Source organism: Haliaeetus albicilla, chromosome 27 (assembly GCF_947461875.1).
Source record: "Haliaeetus albicilla chromosome 27, bHalAlb1.1, whole genome shotgun sequence".
NCBI classification, from domain to species: domain Eukaryota; kingdom Metazoa; phylum Chordata; class Aves; order Accipitriformes; family Accipitridae; genus Haliaeetus; species Haliaeetus albicilla.
In genome coordinates this window covers 1,831,848-1,853,397 of record NC_091509.1, presented here as the reverse complement: position 1 = coordinate 1,853,397, position 21,550 = coordinate 1,831,848, and the positions used below count along the sequence as shown (strand labels likewise).

The 21,550-nt window shown below is 42.4% G+C and overlaps 1 protein-coding gene across 7 annotated transcripts in view; it reads right to left on the bottom strand.

The window, feature by feature from the left end:
• Positions 1–21,550, bottom strand: part of LOC104323683 (protocadherin alpha-C2-like) — a 107,074-nt gene that overhangs the window by 19,151 nt on the left and 66,373 nt on the right. For 4 of the 7 annotated variants that reach the window (XM_069772867.1, XM_069772866.1, XM_069772869.1 and 1 more), the window contains exon 3: positions 20,949–21,037. The exons of 2 other annotated variants lie outside the window; for them this stretch is intronic. In XM_069772867.1, the coding sequence (XP_069628968.1) occupies positions 20,949–21,037 (89 nt within the window). Of the gene's footprint in view, positions 1–19,722; positions 19,755–20,948; positions 21,038–21,550 lie in introns of all 7 variants that reach the window. One more of the 7 variants, XM_069772868.1, reaches the window with a different exon arrangement.

The window sequence follows — 21,550 nt, the reverse complement described above, 5'->3', positions numbered from 1 at the left end:
ATTTCTTTAAATAGGTGCCATTCAGATGTCTTGGAGTTCCTCTATTGTTCGCATATATCAATACTAAAAAATCTTTCAAGCCCTAATGCCCTTAAGCATTTACTCCCAGAAATGCCTACCAAAAGCTGAGACAAGGGCAGTCAGCTAGTCTGATGAGTCCTCTCATTCTGTCTGGCAGAACACAGTCCTTGCACCACAATCAGGAAAGTCTGCTTTGAGCAGATCAGTTTGTCCTCTGATGGTGGAAATAGCTGATATTTTTTTCAGTGGGTTGTCAGTGCCGATTCTCATTTTACCTGCAAGTTTTTAAATAATTATTTGGGTGTGGATCTGCTTTTCTAATTTTAGCATATATAGCAATTTCTTTTCTTCACAGACTGTGTTCTTTCTACAGTGGAATTACTACAACTGATAGCCATCTGCATTTCAGTAGTTTCATGAACTTCACAGTGGATTTGTTTTGACTTCAGCTTGCTCTTAGAAACATACCCTTAGAGGGTGTGGGAAGGGCAGGAAGAACCCACAATGAGTTCTCTCTCCTCTCTTGTGAATATGCTCGTGCAACACTGCAACCACGTGCAAGACTTACTCCATCTGCTATGATGAATTCCAGGCAATAGTGTCTCATGGTTAGTGGGTTTCTTCTCAACAGCCTGCAATTGCCCACTAGCCATTAAATAGTTCTGTTAATGCAACACAAGCATTTGGTCACGTTCTCCAAACCAATATTGCTGCTTATCAGTATTGCTGATTATATTGCAGCTGGCAGCACAATCCATCTGAAATGGAATCAGCCATTGATCAAATAGACTGGCTGCACGTATGGCAGCTGAATGCCTGGCAGCTCTTTCTGACTAGCAGATCTACTGAGAATGTCTGGATCTGCTAAAATCGTACCATAGGTCTCATCTTCATTGTAAGTTTCCACTTCACCAGGTGGATTGTTGTACCTAGTTTTTCTTAGGCTGGATAGCTACAGTATCTAGACTTACAGTAAACGTTTCTATACACAGCATCACTGCTTGTCTTCCCCAGCGCAGGGCAAGGGTTATAGTTTTAATTAAGAACACAGAAGTCATGGTTCAGTGTATTTTGGCCTCCATCTACACCACAGATGTCAGCAGTTCCAGTAATCATGATAGGTTATTCAAATAATAGTGAAAAAGGAACTTGGTGAACATAATTCAGCTGATCTGTTTTAGCTACCTGCTCTGGGAAGTGACAAACTAAACCTAACATGTCATTTCTCTCCACCAGAATTTGCTTGAGCTCACAGGTTTGTGTGACCAACTGGGTTGCTATCATTCACACCACAGGTGACTAAAGTTAAACCAAAACCCTACCCTCTGTTTTTTTCCTGATTCTTCGTTTCATACATGTTGATCTGGTACACTTGCTTTGGTTTTATGGCAGTCAAATGTTGATCCATCTCCTAAAGACCCGAGCATTTCTCTGATGGTGCATCTGGGTTTTTTTCTGAAAAAAATTTTTTTTTGAGTGGCCTCAAAACCAGATTCACTGACTGATGCAATGCTTATCCACACCTGAGGCTCTGCATAAGCAAACCAGTGAGCACAAATGGGAGAAATGTTCAGTATTTTTGCAAGTTCACTGCAATATGGAGGAGCCACACATGCTGAGCACAGCCTAAGTTGTTAGAGCATAGCTGTAACCCATCTGTGTCTCATCTCTCATTTCGGAAATCCATGTCTCCAGCGCTGGAGTTCTATGTTCTTCATGTGGATATCTATTCAATATTCTACTTCATAAATATACTTGAAAAATAACATATTTCAGAAGAATTAATTCTGTCAGGGGACTGTACTTCTCAAACCCCTTATCAAATGCTTCATTATTTTGGACATAGTATCTCTTTCATTGTTTGTGTTCTTCTTACTCAGATAATTAAAGTCCTTATCTTCCTCTTCTCTTCCTTATCTGTTACGATTAACTCTACAACAAGATCTGTTCTTGTTTCCTCTTTCTGCCACCATATTTTCCCAAGGTTGATTCTCTACAAGCACAACAGTCCTTTGTTCCATGCAGTTCCATGCATTTAGTTTGTGGTATCCCTACCTCTTTTTGTGCCAGTATTAGTTCTCAGCAGCAGCTGAGTTGAAAATTAATTCTACACAAGCCTTTTCAAGCAGATCAGCTCCCTGAACCAACTAACTCTGTACTCAGAGGAGAAACAATGCTGATTTGAGAGAGGATTGGAATGTATGGCAAAAAGTAAAAGAAAAAGCAAAATAAAAAGATTCAGACTTAGACTGGCATAAGCCAATATGGAACTACACAAAGCCCATCCATTTAGTCCACATAGCCTCTCTGAAATGTATGCAAGCTCTTCGCTCCTACAAGCCTCACTACCTTCCCTGCCAGCTGCCTCCGTATTTCTTGGAATTCAAGCTGGGTAAGAGCAGGAAAGTATCCCACTGCCCTGAAGTTGAAAACTGACTCTTTTTTAAAATTATTGCAGTAAGCCTGCAACACAAGTAGGACTACAGGCATCATTCAGTCAGCGGCGAGGCCAGCGGAGGCAACGGTAAGTTGGCGGCTAAGCGCTAGATTTTGAGGCAGACCGGGAGGTTCCCGAGGCCCAAGAGCCCCGGGGAAGAGCAGAGCGACCCTCCAGCGCCGGCAGCTCTCGCGAGAGAGGCTGACGCGGCGTGGGCGTTGCCGGGGCAACCGCGGGAGATTTAAAGGGCCCTGAGGAGCGCCGGCGACCAGGAGCGTGGAGCGGGTTTGCGCGGGCGGGGCGCAGCCCCCCCTCTTCCCAGCTGGAGAAGGCTACTCAAGCGGTGGGCGTCGGCCCAGAGGGAGACCCAGGTATGGTTGCCACTCGGGTGAAAGCCATTGTTAGGAAAAATGTGGTGACACAGACAGAGCTCCCATGTAAACGTGCAGCTGTCCAGGTGTCTGGCTGCAGGGAGCGCCTGAGTCTATCACTGATGACGGAGGGCAGCGGGGGCACCTCTTGTGTGAGGTGTGACCAGGTGGATAATCTGCTCAGCCTGGTGGTAGAGCTGAAGGAGGAAGTGGAAAGGTTGAGGAGTATCAAGGAGTGTGAGAGGGAGATAGATTGGTGGACCCACACCCTACCATCCCTGAGGCAGAGGCAGCAGATGGTAGGGTGGAGGTTCCCCTGCCCTCTTGCCAACCAGGCAGGAGGAGACCTAAGAGACGGAGGGGAATGGATACAGGTCCCTGCCTGGGGAGGCAGGAGAATCCCCTCCCGGTCTCCCTCACCTTCCCAGTTGCCCCTACATAACAGGTATGGGACTCTGGGACTTGAGGACCAGGTCAATGAAGATCAGGTTGTAGATGAAGCCCTATCTAGGGAGGTGCCTGGGCTCAGTCAGGCAGCCCCACACATTCTCACATCCTCTGTAAAAAGAATAAGGAGGGTAATTGTCGTAGGTGACTCCCTTCTGAGGGGAACAGAGGGCCCAATATGCACACCTGACCCATCCCACAGGGAATTCTGCTGCTTCCCTGGGGCCCGGGTAAAAGACATTACCAGGAAAGTCCCTAGTCTGGTTCGGACCTCTGATTATTACCCATTGCTGGTTGTGCAGGTTGGCAGTGATGAAATTGCAGAGAGAAATCCAAAGGCAATCAAAAGGGACTTCAGGGCACTGGGACAATTAGTGAAAGGATTGGGAGCACAGGTAGTGTTTTCCTCAATCCCTTCAGTGACAGTGAAATATACTGAAAGGAACAGGAAAACACACTTGGTTAATACATGGCTCAGAGGCTGGGGCCATCAGTGGAATCTGGGGGGTTTTGATCATGGGGATGTTTACATGGCACCAGGCTTGCTAGCGACAGATGGTATCCAGCTATCTCAAAGGAGTAAAAGAATCCTCGCTCGTGAGATGGTGGGGCTCATAGAGAGGGCTTTAAACTAGGTTTGAAGGGGGTAAGGGATGAAACTAGGTGCACCAGAGATGAGCCTGGGGGCAGCACGCCGGTGTTAGGGGTGGATTCAATAGGCCAGTTCAAATGCATCTATGCCAATGCACGCAGCATGGGCCATAAACAGGAGGAGCTGGAAGCCATTGTGCAGCAGGATAGATATGACTTAGTCGCCATCACAGAAACACGGCGGGATGACTCCCATGACTGGAGCGCTGCAATGGATGGCTATAAGCTCTTCAGAAGGGATAGGCAAGGTAGAAGAGGTGGTGGGGTGGCTCTCTATGTTAGGGAATGTTTTGACTGTACAGAGCTACACTATTGTGACAAGGTGGAGTGCTTACAGGTGAGGATGAGAGGGAAGGCCAATAAGGCAGATATTGTGCCGGGAGTCTGTTATAGACCACCCAACCAGGTTGAAGAGATAGATGAATCATTCTATAAGTGGCTGGCAGTAGTCTCAGAATCGTGTGCCCTTGTTTTCATGGGGGACTTCAACTTTCCAGATGTCTGCTGGAAATACAACACAGCAGTGAATAAACAATCTAGGAGGTTCCTGGAATGTGTGGAAGAGAACTTCCTGGCACAGCTGGTAGGTGAGACAACTAGGGGAGGAGCCTTGCTAGATCTACTGTTTACAAACAGGGAAGGACTGGTGGGAAGTGTGATGGTCAGAGGCTGTCTTGGGCTTAGCGACCATGAAATGATAGAATTCTCAGTTCTTGGTGAGGCAAGGAAGAGGGTTAGCAAAACCACTGCTATGGACTTCCAGAGGGTAAACTTTGGCCTGTTCAGGACACTGGTTGAGAGAGTCCCTTGGGAGATGGTCCTGAAGGGCAAAGGGGTCCAGGAGGGATGGACATTCTTTAAGAAGGAAATCTTAAAGGCTCAGGAGCAGGCTATTCCCATGTGCCGCAAGTTGAATGCCGAGGAAAACGACTGGCCTGGCTGAACAGGGAGCTTTTGCTAGGAGTCAAGAAAAAAAGGAGAGTTTATCATCTCTGGAAAAAAGGGTAGGCAACTTGGGAGGAGTACACGGATCTTGTTAGATCATACAGACAGAAAATTAGAAAGGCAAAAGCTCAGCTAGAACTAAATCTGGCCGCTATTGTAAGGGACAGCAAAAAAAGTTTTTACAAATACATTAACAGTAAAAAGAAGAATCCCAAGGAGAATATCTATCCTTTAAGGGATACAGAATGGAATGTAGCCACCAAAGATGAGGAAAAGGCTGAGGTACTTAATGCCTTCTTTGCTTCAGTCTTTAATAGGGAGACCAGTTATCCTCAGGATACTCAGCCCTCTGAGCTGGAAGGCGAGGATGAAGAGCAGAATATACCCCCCCCCTTAATCCAGGAGGAAATAGTTAGTGACCTACTACGCCATCTGGACACTCACAAATCTACGGGACCCGATGAGATCCATTCAGGAGTACTGAGGGAACGGGTGGAGGTCCTTGCCAAGCCACTCTCCTTCATCTATTGGCTATCCTGGTCAATGGGGGAGGTCCCAGAGGACTGGAGGCTTGCCAATGTGACTCCCATTTACAAGAAGGGTTGGAGGGAGGATCTGGGGAACTACAGGCCTGTCAGCCTGACCTCAGTACCAGGGAAGATTATGGAACGGTTTGTCCTGAGAGCACTCATGTGGCAAGTCCAGGATAAGCAGGGAAGCAGGCCCAGTCAGCATGGGTTTCCAAAAGGCAGGTCCTGCTTGACCAACCTGATCTCTTTCTATGACCAGGTGACCCACCTAGTGGATGAGGGGAAGGCTGTGGATGTTACCTACCTTGACTTCAGCAAGGCCTTTGACACTGTCTCTCATGGCATACTCCTCGAGAAGCTGGTGTCTCATGGTTTGGACAAGCGTACTCTTCACTGGGTGAAAAACTGGCTGGCTGGATGAGCCCAGAGAGTTGTGGTGAATGGGGTGAAATCCAGTTGGCGGCAGGTCACAAGTGGTATTCTCCAGGGCTCAATGTTGGGCCCCATTCTGTTTAATATCTTTATCAATGATTTGGATGAGGGGATTGAGTGCACCCTCAGCAAGCTTGCAGATGACACCAAGTTGGGAGGCAGGGTTGATCTGCTTGAGGGTAGGAAGGCTCTACAGAGGGATCTGGACAGGCTGGATCGATGGGCTGAGGCCAGTTCTATGAGGTTCAACAAGGCCAAGTGCCGGGTCCTGCACTTCCGTCGCAACAATCCCATGCAGTGCTACAGGCTCAGGGAAGAGTGGCTAGAAAGCTGCCCTGCAGAGAAAGACCTGGGGGTGGTGGTTGACAGCTGGCTGAGTATGAGCCTGCAGTGTGCCCAGGTGGCCAAGAAGGCCAATGGCATGCTGGCCTGTATCAGAAATAGTGCAGCCAGCAGGAGCAGGGAGGTGATTGTTCCTCTGTATTCGGCACTGATGAGGCTGCACCTTCAGTGCTGTGTTCAGTTTTGGGCCCCTCACTACAGGAAAGACATTGAGGCGCTGGAGCGTGTCCAGAGAAGGGTAACCAAGTTGGTGAGGGGCCTGGAGCATAAGTCTTATGAGGAGCGGCTAAGAGAGCCAGGGCTGTTTAGTCTGGAAAAGAGGAGGCTGTGGGGAGACCTTATCGCTCTCTACAACTACCTGAAGTGGGGTTGTAGTGAGGTGGGTGCTGGTCTCTTCTGTCAGGTGGCTGGAGATAGGACAAGAGGAAATGGCCTCAAGTTGCGGCAAGGGAGATTTAGGTTGGATATTAAGAAAAATTTCTTTACTGAGAGGGTTGTCAGACATTGGAATAGGCTGCCAGGGAAGTGGTTGAGTCACCATCCCTGAAGGTATTCAGAAAGCGTGTAGATGAGGTACTCCATAATATGGTTTAATGGGCATGGATGATGGTTGGACTTGATGATCTTGAAGGTCTTTTCCAACCTAAATAATTCTATGATTCTATGTTCAGGACAGAGATCAGCCTCCTAGTGCTCCATCCATCTTCCACAACCTTGATTAACCATCACCAAAAAAGAAAGCAAAAAAAGAGGAAGAGCAGCAAAAATGTCACACTCATGATATCACTGTGCTTTACAAAGTAGGGATTTTTATTTTCGTTTCCTAGCAACTCTGCAGGCCAACTTGGCAGTGATTTTGTACTGAGCACTCATTAACATAGGGTTGTTGCAGCTCTTCTCAGAGAGATACTTTGGACTCTTTATCTGCCTCTTTCTCTCCTTTAATGCACAAGTGGAGTGCACTCCAGGGCTGCCTGGGAGATTAGTATGAAGCAGGACAAAACACCTACATTTTACTTCTACCTACATTACATCCTCTGATGATTTTTCACTCCACATAAAGGAACTGTGAAGAGCTCTTAAACTAGTATTTAATTCAAATTAATTGAGGGAAATGAACAAATGGAAAGGAGACTCTGCAGCTCAGAGTGAAGTTATCATCAAAGATCTCCAGCCAGGGCTGACCTTACATCATAGCTATAAAGGACCCAGATGCAGTTTCTACAATGTCTGTTACAAACACCTGCCATCTGGGAATGGTAAAAAGAGAAATACCAGGCAAGAATAAGGAGTTTAATTGTAAACCTTGATGAAGATTAAGCTTTTAAAATTATATTTGACATATAATTTTAAGATTCATAAAAACACATAAAGAAATAAACACTCATAGCATCAGTATTAACAGTTGGGAATATATTTTCCACTGGGAACAGCTACAAAGCTGGCAGAACCTCCCCAAGCTTCTCATCATGCTGTCTAGCCAACATGCCTCAGAAAAGATCAGAAGTTGACTTGAACGGATTTAGTCTGCATGACCCACTGGCCTCTCTGCCAGGGCTGCCAATTAGTTTCAGTTGTGATAGCGTTTCCTCCAATGTGGCAAATTGCCGGTGGGGAACTGGATTAGGATCACCAATGTATTTTTCCTGTCGGCCCAGAAGTAAGTAGTTCTCTTTCCTATTAACCAGTCTTCTAGATAGGTTTAGCTGCAGTTTGAAAGTCTGTATGCTGAAATGGATATACTGATTTACAGTGTGGAACAACAGAAATGTGCTTCCTTCTGTCTCCAGACTTCACTGCGCCAAATAGTTTTACTATATAACTGCACCTGCACTCTTCAGAGGGGTAAAGACAGGGATCCAGAGTGGACCACAGTGTGTGTGGTCCTTGTGAAACTCTGTAATCTTTCTTCCCCCTGAGGAAATAAACTCAATTAAATGCAAAAGGTGATGTTCATCATGGTGTTTTATTTCTCCCAACTGGAGTGAAGCCTGGGAATAACTGGGGCAGATAATCTGACACTAATATTAATTTATTTTAATTCTTCTGTTTCCAGCTACTCATGTGGGAGACTATGCTACCTACATAGCATAAATTTGCAGCAAGATAATAATCTGCCAAGAACAGGTAATTTTTGCCATGAAGAGATGACATTATACATTATAAGTAGAGAGAACAAATCCCTCAGAAACCTAACGAGTAGGGTGGTGCTAGCACACTCCTCCTGCTGATAGTCTATGCGTGCCGCAGTTGCAGGTTGCTTCTTTGGGCCAGCTTGTCCTCTGTATGTGACTGAATACATTTGACTCCAGGCATTTGGAAAGGACACTGCTTGCCATTACAGTCTGTCTGCTTATACTGTCTGAGATGACAATAGGAGCAGTTTGAAATGGTATGGTGAATACTGAAGACAAAGTATTCAGTTACTGTAGTTATTAATTATGACCACTTAAAACACCACTATAGGCATGCAAGTTGATTTACCACCAAGATGACAGCCTTCTGCTCCTGGGAGCATACAGGATCACGGAAAACTAATAGAGCACAAGATAGTGAAAAACTGAGAGTAGGAGGAGAATGTAATTTGCAACTGCAGATCCTGAGAGGTGTTTAATGTGCAATGTTTCTTGGTAATGAAAAATCCAGTTTGGGTTTTGTGTCTTAAAAGCAATGTTGTGAGGTCTGCAGGCAGACTTTGAAGGAAACCTGGGGGAGGAATTGTTCATTCTGCATTTTTCAGTATTATGATAATATTTTTAATATGGCTTTTGCCATTTTTCACTCACTGCCTTTGTTCAAAACCCCTCTGATTTTATTCTGAGTCTTACATCATACTGTTCTTCCTTTAAGCTCAGCTACCATATTCAAGTGATTATGTGCAACAAAAATATCAGAAAATTGAATCAAGATAACTAAAGAAGGTTCAGGACTTTGTTGATTGTTTTTGAGCTCAGTCTATGGTTTCTTGATTTCCAAGTGCCTCCCAGCATATTAAAAGTCTGAATGTGAAAAACCTGCTGAAATTACTTGAAGACCAGAGGTCACCTCTTGGAAATAACAAGGTATTTCTTTTTCAAGGTTTGAATAACCTAGCTAGAATGAGCAATCCATAGGACCAGGCACTAGGCCAAAGAGGTGTGATTACAGGATAAGAAGGTATAAACTAAGGCAAAATCCCTCAGCCAGCTCTAGTAACCACAGGGACAAATGCAGAGAGGGAAGGGCAAAGGCCATCTCTTGCCATTAATTGTCCAAGTGAGCCTAAGGAGATTAGCTGCACAATTAGCTATTTAATCAGTGCCACTCCCAGCCCAGGCAGCAGCCTGGCTTGTGTGTGCTTCAGTATTACATGCCCGAGGTCTGACCTTTACATGGAGATTGAACTCCCTTTGCAGCCCCTCAAATCCCACTCCCACTCTATGCAACAGGGTAGCACACATCCTCCAAGAGAGCCTGTGAATCTATCAGCACAGGATTTGCTTGCCAGTCAACAAATCTTACTTGCTTTTTCAACAGCTCCTTTTCTTAACAGTCAAAAAACAAGTCATGGGAGGCAGGCACAAGACAGAACTGGGCCACTAACAACAGCAAATGCTCTGTTCCTAGTAACAAACTTGATCAAAATACAAGCAATCTAATTTCATCACATTCAAACCATTACCAGTGAATCCTGTTCTAGCTCCAGTCTCCTTGATAGTGTTGTGGGATGAACTGCTGTTATTAACAGTTTTGCTCTGGTCACCTCTTGGTATGTGATACTGGCACTGCATGCTGAGCTGGGGCATGCAGGCTCTGCACAAGGTCTCACAGGCTGCAATAACTCTCCCCTGCCTTCTCTGAACCTGACCTATCTACCTGTGCAAGTAGAAGCAGCACACTATTTTTCTCAGCATAAACACATAGAAACAATTTCCACAAGACCACAAAGGGGTTGTGCTGGGGGTTTTTTCTTCCTAATCAACCCATTTATTTTGCTAGCTGTGTGTGCATGCAAAGAGGGGATGCTTTTAGGGATTGGTGACTGCAATTATACAAGACAAGAGCAGAGAAGCTGCACTCAGATTCATTCCCTCCACCACCAGAGCCTTGATTTTTCTGACAATTAAATCCCCATAATGAAGGGGATGCCTTTGTGTGCTGCTGTTACTGTTTTACATCTCTCATTACACCCTCTGAGTGCACACAAGTAATGACCAAATAAATTCAGAATTTAGCTCTCAAAGTAAATTCAGCATCTCTAGGTCAATGTTACATAAACAGCCAGAATGTGTGCTGGAAAAATATGCACAGTATTGGTGTCTCTGCTTTGTGCAGCCCAGTTCTATTCTGGCAGCCCCACCAAAGCAAGGATACGGCAAAGAGATCAGGGGAGTGCAAAAGAGAGAAACATAACAGCCAAGAGGAATGGGAAGCAGCCTCTGCCTACATCTTTAAAAGCAGGGCTTGTGAGCTGCTAAAGGTCTGACATCGCAGGCAAAGGGCCTGTAAGCACCACAGTGAAATGTGAAGGCTGAAATGATAATCCCATAGTGTTCAGGAAGCCCTGACCTAACGGGCTCTTGCTGGCTCAGCAGGCTGGAGAGGAGCAGGGAAGGATGGCCCTGAAACAAGGCTCACAGCTCTGTTATTCTTTGCTCACCCCTGCCACAGTGAGAGTATCTTGGGCCAGGTGGATGCTGATCCAGTCCTCAGCATCACCACAGAGCACTCTGTGATAAGAATAATTTTAATTTTTCTGCACCTTGTTTTTTTTCCTTTTTAAAACAGGATAATGATCATGTCCTTTCTGTTGTGTTCCCAGACCTTGTCTGCCCTGCTCGTGTAAGTGGCAAGTTCCTTAAGGCAAGGCTTGTCTTTTGCTATTTGTATGGGCTTCATGTAGCACCATCTGACCTGAGAGGCACCGCCACACTATGACGTTAATAACAGATGCTGAAACAATGCCCAGTTACAAAAATAAGCACATGAAAAATACATGCATAACCCTTGTGTACAGCAAAAGTGCTGCACACAGGCAGACATCCATTAGGGGAAGATCACAGAGTAGTCTGTACTCCCTCAACCTCTTTTCTCCTTCCATCGCTGCAATATAAATACATTCCAGATCAAAATTTCTTAGAATTGCTTAGATCCTTCCTTATTTTATGCACCTACTTTCTATCAGATAGTGAATTGTATATTGCAAGAGATAACAGGGTTGGAATTCCTCTGGGATCATGAATATCTCAGGCTATTTTAACATTTACTTGAGTATATTTTCTTTAAAAAAAAAATCTAAAAAGGATAAAATTAAGCCCAGAGCAGTAGAGAAAGAGAAAACAAACAAACAAAAAACACACACACACACAAAGGGGAGGCAATAAAGCAGTGGTAACCTCATGTGGAAACAATTTGATTACCATCAATTCCCTGAAGTACTGACCAGATAAATGCTTGTTTAGCTTACTTATAAGTTCTGACAAGATCACAACCCAAGCTAGTACAGCTGCAACTGAGTGATTTTTCTATTTATTTACTGAAACCTCTGAGAAAATAATAGTGATGGAAATCAAAATTCATGTCTTCTGAGTAGCTACAGAATATTACCAGTAGGCACGCAAGACAAACTCACGGGTATTGTTACCAAGATCACAAAGAAACACATGCCTAGAACAATGGACAAGTGAAAAAGTTGCTTAGATTTGAAAATTGGACTTTATTTTATTTACAAAATAATTTCCTACCAGATGTCTAGGAACCAGTCACATCACCTGGCAAATCTATTTTTTTTTGTACAAAGTGTTGTGTGTCCCCCGCTCTTTTTGCTCTGTTACAGCATCATTTGGGGTATGTCTAACTTCTAGATGGTAGGTTAATCAGGGTGGGAAACCTGATAAACTACCTGGAGTTTTTGGTGTTTGATTCAAAAGAGTTAACAAACTATTGGCCATTACAGACATAACAAAATTAACCATAATCAAGATCAGGTACTTTTCAAGAGGTGTTACTTTGTTCTTAAACCAAAGAGTACAGCTATTAACAGCTATCAAATGAGAAACATTTTTTAGGTGCAACTGTTACTTCCATTTTGAGGAAGCAAAGAGATTATTACAGGAAATGATGAATTAAGTAGACAAGGAGTTATTATCATTAAACTTTCTCCTAGCACCTAAATACAGAAATTTTAGCCAGCTAGCTAGCTAGCTAAACTGCTTGTATGAAATCTCTTACTTTATCACTCCTTAAAATGACAAAGTCTTGAGCTGCAGCAGCTTTTGTCCACAGTTTGGGAAGACGCACTTCATATTACTCAGTCACAGAAAAACACTAGCCTTTTGACCCCATTACTCTTATTTTAGTCCTGGTTTTAGAAATGTTGCAGGTCTCCTGTGTTACCAGTATCTCAGCTGGAGCTATCAGTCTTACATGAACATTCAAGAAATCTGCACTGGAGCAATCACCCCATGTGGAGATCAGAAATTGGACATAGTCATATCCACTTTGGCAAATTCAACAACTGTCTCTAGTCAGGGACAAATGTGGCCTTAATCTAAATGGAAGGACTGCACATGGACAGGGACTTGACTAAATGAGAAGATGCACAAATGCATTCTGCATTGCCTGGGGCTAACGAGAAAGGTTAATTCCTCTCACAAATCTTTACGGCAAGTGGAATCAAGAATTCTCCGCAGTATATGAAGACATAAACTCTTCCAAGACCATTTGTTTTCATAGCCAAAATGAAAACAAAGTCTTATTCTAATATATCAAGACAGACAGACCACACAACTTTGAAGTTTCCAGCATTAGCCTTTTTCAAATTCTGATGAGTCCTTTTTTTCCTTACACTGAGTCTTCACAGACTAAAGTATCACACACTATTAAATCTCTCATCCATGTCATCTAATTTACCTGGTACACTCCACTGAAAAATAATGGACCCTGTGATATAGATCACAAATGCTATTTCAGGCCAGTCATGTTTTTTTTGCAGCTAAGAGGAAAATAACAAAAAAACAGAAAGTAAATTTAACATTAGCCAAGTCATGACTGCAGTTTTCGTATAATACAATCTATCTTTCCCTCCTTTCTTTGCCCACTCAGCTGAACAGAAATATAAACTAACATACTCATTTACCTAGTCCTGGCTACAAATACTGAAAGCCCAAACTCCTGATTCAACTATAGTTTGCATGTGGTGAAGCAAATGAGTTCTTGGTCAGAACAGTCATCAGCCTTTGAAAAATAAGTATCAGTATGTCAAGCTGCATCTGTCATAAAAATTTTTTTTTTTTGACATGTTCTTTTGAAAAATCTTTCTGATTTCAAAATGCTTTTCTTCAGCCCAAGCAGCACCTGAAATTATCAGTCCTCTCCAGCCTCCATCAGGCTGTCAGAAATGAGAAGCATTTATCACAGAAAATTCTCAGTTCAGTAGGAAATATTGAAAAGGTGATGCGTGGCCAAGCCAGTTATCTACATTTCAGCACTCCTGGAATAACAATACAGAAGGGAGACATAGTAGACAGATCAGCAAGAAGAGACCAGAGTCATTAGATGAAAGGAATAAATAAGTTTTGAAGAGAAATAGGGAAGAGAGAGGTGCATTCTTGGTGAACAAGATAGGTAACAGGAAAGAGGTGAAAATGGAGGAAACAGAAGTGGAAAGCCGAAGAGCAGGAAGTATACAGGGAGTATCCTGGGAGTAAAGTGTGCAGGCAGTAGGGGCAAAACTGAGGACTGTGCATCACGTTGAAGGTCTCAGCAACTAGGTAGAATTAACTTGAGAATTCAATGACCAACGTCAAAACATGAGATAAGAGAAAGGTATTTAGCCTTATATGGTTCTTGCAGATTATTTCTATTTCAGTATAGTGTCATTGCTCTGCATCTATAGGTTCTTCCCCTGGACTCTACTGAGCCAGTAGACATACTGCAGCTTTAAATAGTGATTTTAGTGTGCTTTATGGGGATGTTTTTCTCCATGATTACAAGCGGCTGTGAGCCAAATCTCTATGATACTTTACTATGTAGGCTTAGGAACTAGTTAAACTGCTTATGACTTTCATTTTGGGGATTTATTAGATCACAGATTTGAAGACTAATTTTCAGGAGAAACATGAATAACTTGGCTGTTCCATATTTTCTCCTTTAAAAATATTACACATATTATCACAGTGTTTCTTAGACCACTTAGGGTATGTTTCTTAGGGCTGTTATTTTGACATGTAGGTAATTCTGGTTTTGAAAGTTGGAATTATGAAATTCCATAGAAAATTGGTTATTAATTAAAATAAATATAGAGGATATAGAAGTGCACAGCTGCATTTTCTAGCTCCTTCTATTTTAAACAGCTGCAGCATTCTGCAACAAACCAAGATCCCAGTTTTGTATTCTGGGTTGCTAATTAGTTATTATCTTTTATAGCTTTAATCAATGAACTGCTAAAGCTAAGCCAGACCAGCGTACTCTGCTGTTATTTGTAAATTAACCTTTAACAGTCTCAAAGCAGCACTTTCAGCCCCTGCACGTTTTTTGCAGTGACTGCTTGAGGAGTCATAATTAGACCGTTTTTCTGTAGGAAGAAGGTGAATAGAAACTCACTGACATTTAGGAAGAAATTGTTCTCCATTTACAACCGCAGTGTAAAGCTATATCATATGAAATATGTTGTACCTCAGGTCTCATAACTCTCAGAGTTATTGTCTTAGGCTCTTTCTCTTTAAACTGAATTTCTAGAAAAATACTTCAGAGGCCAAGACCTTTGTGACAGTACTGTGCCCCCCTATGAGCTTTTACTGGAGTGTTATGCCTGCTGAATTTCAAGAACAGTGCCTGTTGCAACAGTAAAGAGTCAACCTGAAAAAAACAAAATCACTGAGTCCATTTAACATCAGCACAGAAGGAATGGAAGATGCAGACAGATCCAATGATTATTCCATGAAAAGAACAACTGTAGTGTGGCTTTCTGTCCCCCTCATCACAATCTATTACCCAATCTTGGTGTGCCAATCTTCTTTCCAGTGACGTCTGCTCAGTAGTCACTTAAGAGTCTACATTGTGCCATTCCCAATGCTATCTGCCTCCTGTAGACCTTCTAGCATCCTTTTCCAATTTTTTCCCTCTACCAGGTCTTCTGTGCTCACCTACCTATTCCAAGATTTCTACTGGTATCCTCTCTCATGTTCTTAGATTTCTCTGCTCAGATCTCTCCTCTGTCTCATCTGGGCCCTTCACACACTGTTCTGTTGGAAGAAAGTGTCTCTTTCTGACAGAATGGTCCTATTAAAGTAGGATTTACTTGCTTGACATACAAATTAGTCTGTGAAATACAGAATTGTATATGCCATGACTTACACTAGATAATTATAATAATTTCTTCTCCTGTCAAGGCACTCCTGGACATTTTTGTTAAAATCCATGCAAGCATCCATTTTCTTCACAGCTTTCCCACAGTCATTCCATTCACAACACTCTACCCCAAACCAGCAGTATAAAACTTACTAGGAAGACTGACTTGCCTTTCAGATAACTTTGCTTATTTGCCATATTTATAGTTGCTTCTCATTTAATTTTCAGTATTCATCACTTATTCTACAGCCCATGCCCCATCAATGGACTTTTGCATTCCAGATGATTGCAGCAGGAACCATCCTCTGAGAGCAACATAAATCTATTCCAGAGCAACTGTAGTTCCCACCACAAAATCTAAGAGTCTCTATAGTCTTTCAGGACAGTCTGAAAGTATACAAGCATGGAATATCCCTAGCTAGGGATGTGTAAAAAGGTCACAGTTAGGTGGGTGTCCTGGTTTCAGCTGGGATAGAGTTAACTGTCTTCCTAGTAGCTGGTACGATGCTATGTTTTGAGTTCAGTATGTGAAGAATGTTGATAACACTGATGTTTTCAGTTGTTGCTCAGTAGTGTTTAGACTATAGTCAAGGATTTTTCAGCTTCTCATGCCCAGCCAGGGCACCTGACCCAAACTGGCCAACAGTGTATTCCATACCATGTGACGTCCCATCTAGTATAGGGACTGGGAAGGGGGGGGCAGGGAATCGCCGCTCGGGGACTGGCTGGGTGTCGGTCGGTGGGTGGTGAACAATTGCCCTGCGCATCATTTGTACATTTCAATCCTTTTATTACTACTGTTGTCATTTTATTAGTGTTATCATTATTAGTTTCTTCTTTTCTGTTCTATTAAACCGTTCCTATCTCAACCCGCGAGTTTTACTTCTTTTCCCGATTTTCTCCCCCATCCCACTGGATGGGGGGGAGTGAGTGAGCGGCTGCGTGGTGCTTAGTTGCTGGCTGGGGTTAAACCACGACAGTGGGAGATAAGGAACAGCAGGAAAAACTGAATAAAGAGAGGAAAGCTGTGACAGACACAAATTTCAGAGGACAAATGTTGAAAGAGTCAGAGCAGGGGTGATGGGACAAAAGGAGCTATATGTCTTCGTATAAAGATTTTATATATATACAAATATATAAAAATATATACACACATATATACTTATATAGCACATACAGTCCTCTTCAGACCTAGAGTTGAAACCCATTCTTGGTTATAATATTCCTGTGCCTTTTCAAGTAGCTATGAAACCCACAGCTAACCTGTCTCTCCTGCTTATTTCCCTTAAGGAACAGCAGCCAATATTACTACTGCTGTTTACTTGGCCACTTCAAGGGATAAACATATGCACCATGAATGTCAAGCATGGAGGACTGCCCATGTCGAGGTCAGTAGATTCTCACACAATGTAATTGCTTTTTTCATAAGAACACTTTAAAAAACAAGGCTACCACCTCTCTTCCCCAGCTAATTATCTGGGAAAAGGAAACAAAAATGACAGATATACTTAGAAGAATGTTACCACTGCAAAATCAGAAGCATAAAATTAGTGTATGTTAGGATGGCATTTGCCTATGCAACCTTAATTCAGTCCCTTGTGCATATTCATAAGGCTAGACACTGAAATCCTGGCTTCATTGAAGTCAGAGGGCTATTTGCCATGGACTTCAGAGATGCCAGTATTTCACCCACGGTCTTCACCTACATGCTTACAAATTTCAGATGCAGATTTTTTCATGAGGTCCTTTCCTCTTTTGTTTACAGAGCTGTCTGAATTGAGGTCTTTTTTCCCCCTCTATATATGTCGTGTGTGGCCCAGTGCCTTATTTACTGCATGTATATAAAGCCTACATTGCATACAGGATTTAAAATTTCTCATGGATATTTTTCATCACAAAACCTTATCATTCTCCTGAGTCTTATATGTGCTATGAAAGCATCTTTAGACTGTTTTTGTGAAGCACTTGCATTTCCAGTTCTGTTTTGTAGATTGGAACCAGAAGCACAGAGAAATACACACAGATTTATCTAATGCCCACTAATTCTAAGCTCTGAATTATGCATAGGTCTGATTTATTCAGAAATCTTCAGTGATGTATGTTTAGAGCAAAGTTGCTGTTCATATTGGTTTCTATTATGAACCCCCACCATTTCTGTAAATCAAGCTCCATTTATTCCGAGTTAGGCATCCAAAAAACAAAGTTCATTCAGTTTAGTGGTCACCTATAGAAAGTCTGTACTGAATCTGTCAAAGGACATAAAGCAGAAACCAGAAATCTGTCTGCATTTCCTGGACTCACTATGCAGCACGTGGGGGATAAATAAGATGCCCCAGAGCTAAACCCAACCTTATCCTCTACCCAGAGGGAGTTTAAGGCTTCTTGTCCCACCTCACTTGGAAGTATCTTGACTACAAACCTACAAACTATTGGACTTGTGGATAAGAAAATGCAAAGACATTTTAAAAATGAACAGAGGTTCACTGTCCCCTGCATGGGTGAAATATGCAATAAAGTCAATAGGAGTATTGTCAGTCAAATGAGGACCAGGTTTTGCTTGGGCAGCACATATTTGCTGAAACATCATGTGATGTTCGAGTACAGCTATGCATTAGGAATTAAAGATTTACTGATTTAACACTTGACTTTTCATCCTTCTTAAAGTGTTCCTATGACATCAATTTGAGTGGTCTCATCGATTAACTCTGAATCTGTCTCTGTGAGGTGTCTTACCCCTGGCTTTTGTGGATTGTTAAATTAAATGAATGGTTTAGTGACAAACTGATTTGGATTAATCAATTGACTAAAACAACTGCATGGAGAATGTGCACAGAACAGGCTTGGAAGTGGTTTCTAGTAATCAGAAGTCAAGACCTGCAGCTGCAACAGTATGCTGATGATAACAGAGAAAACAAATAGCTTATCTAGGAGTTTATCTGGACCTAGGTGCACTCCATTCATATGCAAATGATATGTCAGGAACAAATGCATTTTTTGACTCAATTGACTGCAACTGACCATGAGTTGAATCTCTTCTGAAAAGCATCAGTTATGTATGTTAACCTGATGAAAAATATTACAGGTCTTGAACCTAAGCCAGAAAAGAAAGAAGCATGGAAAGAGATATTTGTGGGAAACTGCAGATAGGATTCTAAAACAGTGGTAGTAAATTGCTGAAAATGTGATGCATGATGAGGTACTTCAGCTATGAAAAGTAACACAATCATTAATCCTAACTGAGGTTTCCCAATGAATTGCCTGTTTGCTATTAAGGACCAGGGATATCTCTAGCTTTTGCTTACAAAGAGTGGAGAAGAATATTACCTGGAACCCACTAAAAAAAGGGCTAATGTTATGTTGGGGTCACTAATCCCTTGGGAGTGGACAAAGACAAAACAAATGAGTCTTCATTGTGCAGGAAAAAAGATATTAATTTACAAGGAACCTGGTTCACAAAAATTGGATTTAAAGGTAGCTGTAACTAGCATGAATATTCCATAATGCAATTTTAATTAGCCACATTTTCCTGTATGGCAGAAAAATTTCCTGTTGCTGAAGGTATTTCTTACAACCTGTTTGAATACATTGCCTAGAAATAAAAACCACAGAGAAACAATGATCTACAACACTCAGTCCAAGGGCCAAAGTAAACAGCCTTGGCACTTGGACTCTCCAGCTACCCAGCTCCACAGGGCCTCCTGCCAGCTTCTCCTCCCACTATGTCTTACAGTTTTCTCCACCCTACATAGCCACCAACATACAGAGCAGCGTGTGTGACAGGGATGCATGCATTGCACAAGTGCCTCATTGCATGGTCATGGAAGGAAAGAGCAATAAGAGCCAAGGGTTACTGCTGCTCCTCAAACAAAGAGATGTTCAGGTTCCCCAGGTGAGTCTAAAATAATAAAACCCCAAAAGAATAGCAGGGAGGAGTCCATATAGTGGAACAGGGCTCTGGGACCCAAATGCCAACGGACCTCCTCAGAAGACAGGACCATGCTACCTTTGCAATTACATTCACATTCTTAGAAATCTGCATTAACAGCAAGCAAACAACTGGGTGAATATTTGCATCCATACCAAACTTGGTATAAGGTAGTACACTAAGCGCTCAGTCAAGGATGATTAGTGCAGCTGAAAGCCTGAGGGAACCCCCTGTAAAGGTTAGAGTGTACTTGTGATGACATTTTCAAATGCAAGGTCAACAGTTACGCACCCTTCATAATAAGCTGTGGCTTCCTGCAAAGCCTGCAACAGAAGGAAAAGCACACAAAAACCAGGTAATTATAGCCTAGGGGCTCATTATATATTATATTAATTTCCAAATCTGTTTCTGCAGTCAACCCTTCTGCAACACCAGTGCAGGTCTTGCTGAGCACCATTAATTCATGGCTATGTTGTAACTGTGATTGCAAATCCTGAAGTTGCTTCTCCGCCCTTTATCCAGGTAAAATTCCCATTTAAGCCAAGGGAAAGTTTTGCACCAAGAATTATTAAATAAAGCAGCTCTCGCATCTTTTCTGCTGGAGATCCCACTTCTCAGCCTTTGACCTGCCTCTGTGATATGACTGTCACTCCTCATTTGAACTTCTGGAGGACTCACAATGCTCACAGAGCTGTCATACAGGGCTCACAACCCTACACAGGGCATCCACTAAGTTGACAGCTTAGTTTGGGCATGACTGAAACCATTGATCACACCAGTGGCTGGCTACTCCACTACATCTCTATGTTATTCCTGCTCCAGCATAAAAAGTGAGAATATTTTATTGCCTGCACTGCAAAAGATACAGCTGATTTTTCTTTTCTTAACTCAATGAGGACTTTTTGTCAATTCATATTGACTGCTGTGAAGGCATCAGTCAGTGACTGAGTAAATGAAGCTACATTCTAAAATGTGGGTTTGGTCATTTATTTTGACAAGCAAATAATAGTTTAGTTTCCATCATCACACACTAGTGAATGAAAATAGCTAGCAAAAAAAAATAGGTCTGATATCACCACAGAAAATGAGAAGAGACATTCAAAGGGACTTACTGGGTTTGTAAAAATAACAAAGGGAGAACTGATAAGCTCCTACCCCAGTTTTACTGTTCTTTTGAAATGGAGGCCAAATCAGCTCTAGATCCAAGCGTTTTGAATCTGAATACACACATCAGAACTGAAGACCTTCCATTATTCCATTAAACAAACCAATAACCTCCAAAGGCAGGGTGAAAGCTGGGATCAAGGCCTCTTATCTCCAGTGCTCGTCTGAGACTGACTAAAGAAAAAGCTGTATTTTATGCTTTATTATTCCACTCTATTTAGATTCCCCAGATTAGTTTACAAGAACTTCACTCAGAGACGAAAAACAGAAGAAAAACTAAAACAAAAGCATTAGGAGGCCTACTTCAGTTAACATTAGTTCCTCACATATATTCTGGATTTTCACACCCTTACCTGGAGTAGCACTGGAGACTGTTGGCCACTGCTGATCAGGCCCTCCTGGTCCTCCACGTATGACTCCTGCCTCCTCCACATGCACAGCACTGAATAAGCATACATCATAGTTAGATTATACAGTTCCCCTCTGCCCTGAGCTTTATAACACTTCCCTTTCTTGTCATTCTTCAAAGGTCATAACTGTTTGTCACTGTGCAACTACTACTATAGTACCACCTGATGCTAACAAATTCTGCTGGAGCATTGGAGAACTAGCTGTTTTGACTTGCAAAAAATATCTTTGATTATTTACTAAAACACACTTGTGGCATAATTTATAAACCAAACATACCTGCAGGACACTTTGCTTTCATTGACTGGAAGCCGCTAATAAGGAAGTTACACACCTTCTTTGCTATTATGACTATGCTATGTCATTAAAGCAAATGACAAAAAGTTGGTGGAGTTAGTTCTGTCATTATGCCACTTTAACAGATCCCACCTTCCTGGGCTACTGCATGCTTCTCATGAGCAATTCGGAAAGAAAAATACATTTTCTCAAATGCAGAAACTAAACACAGCAAATTTTATGGTGTCACATCGTGAGCACTTGGCCTTGA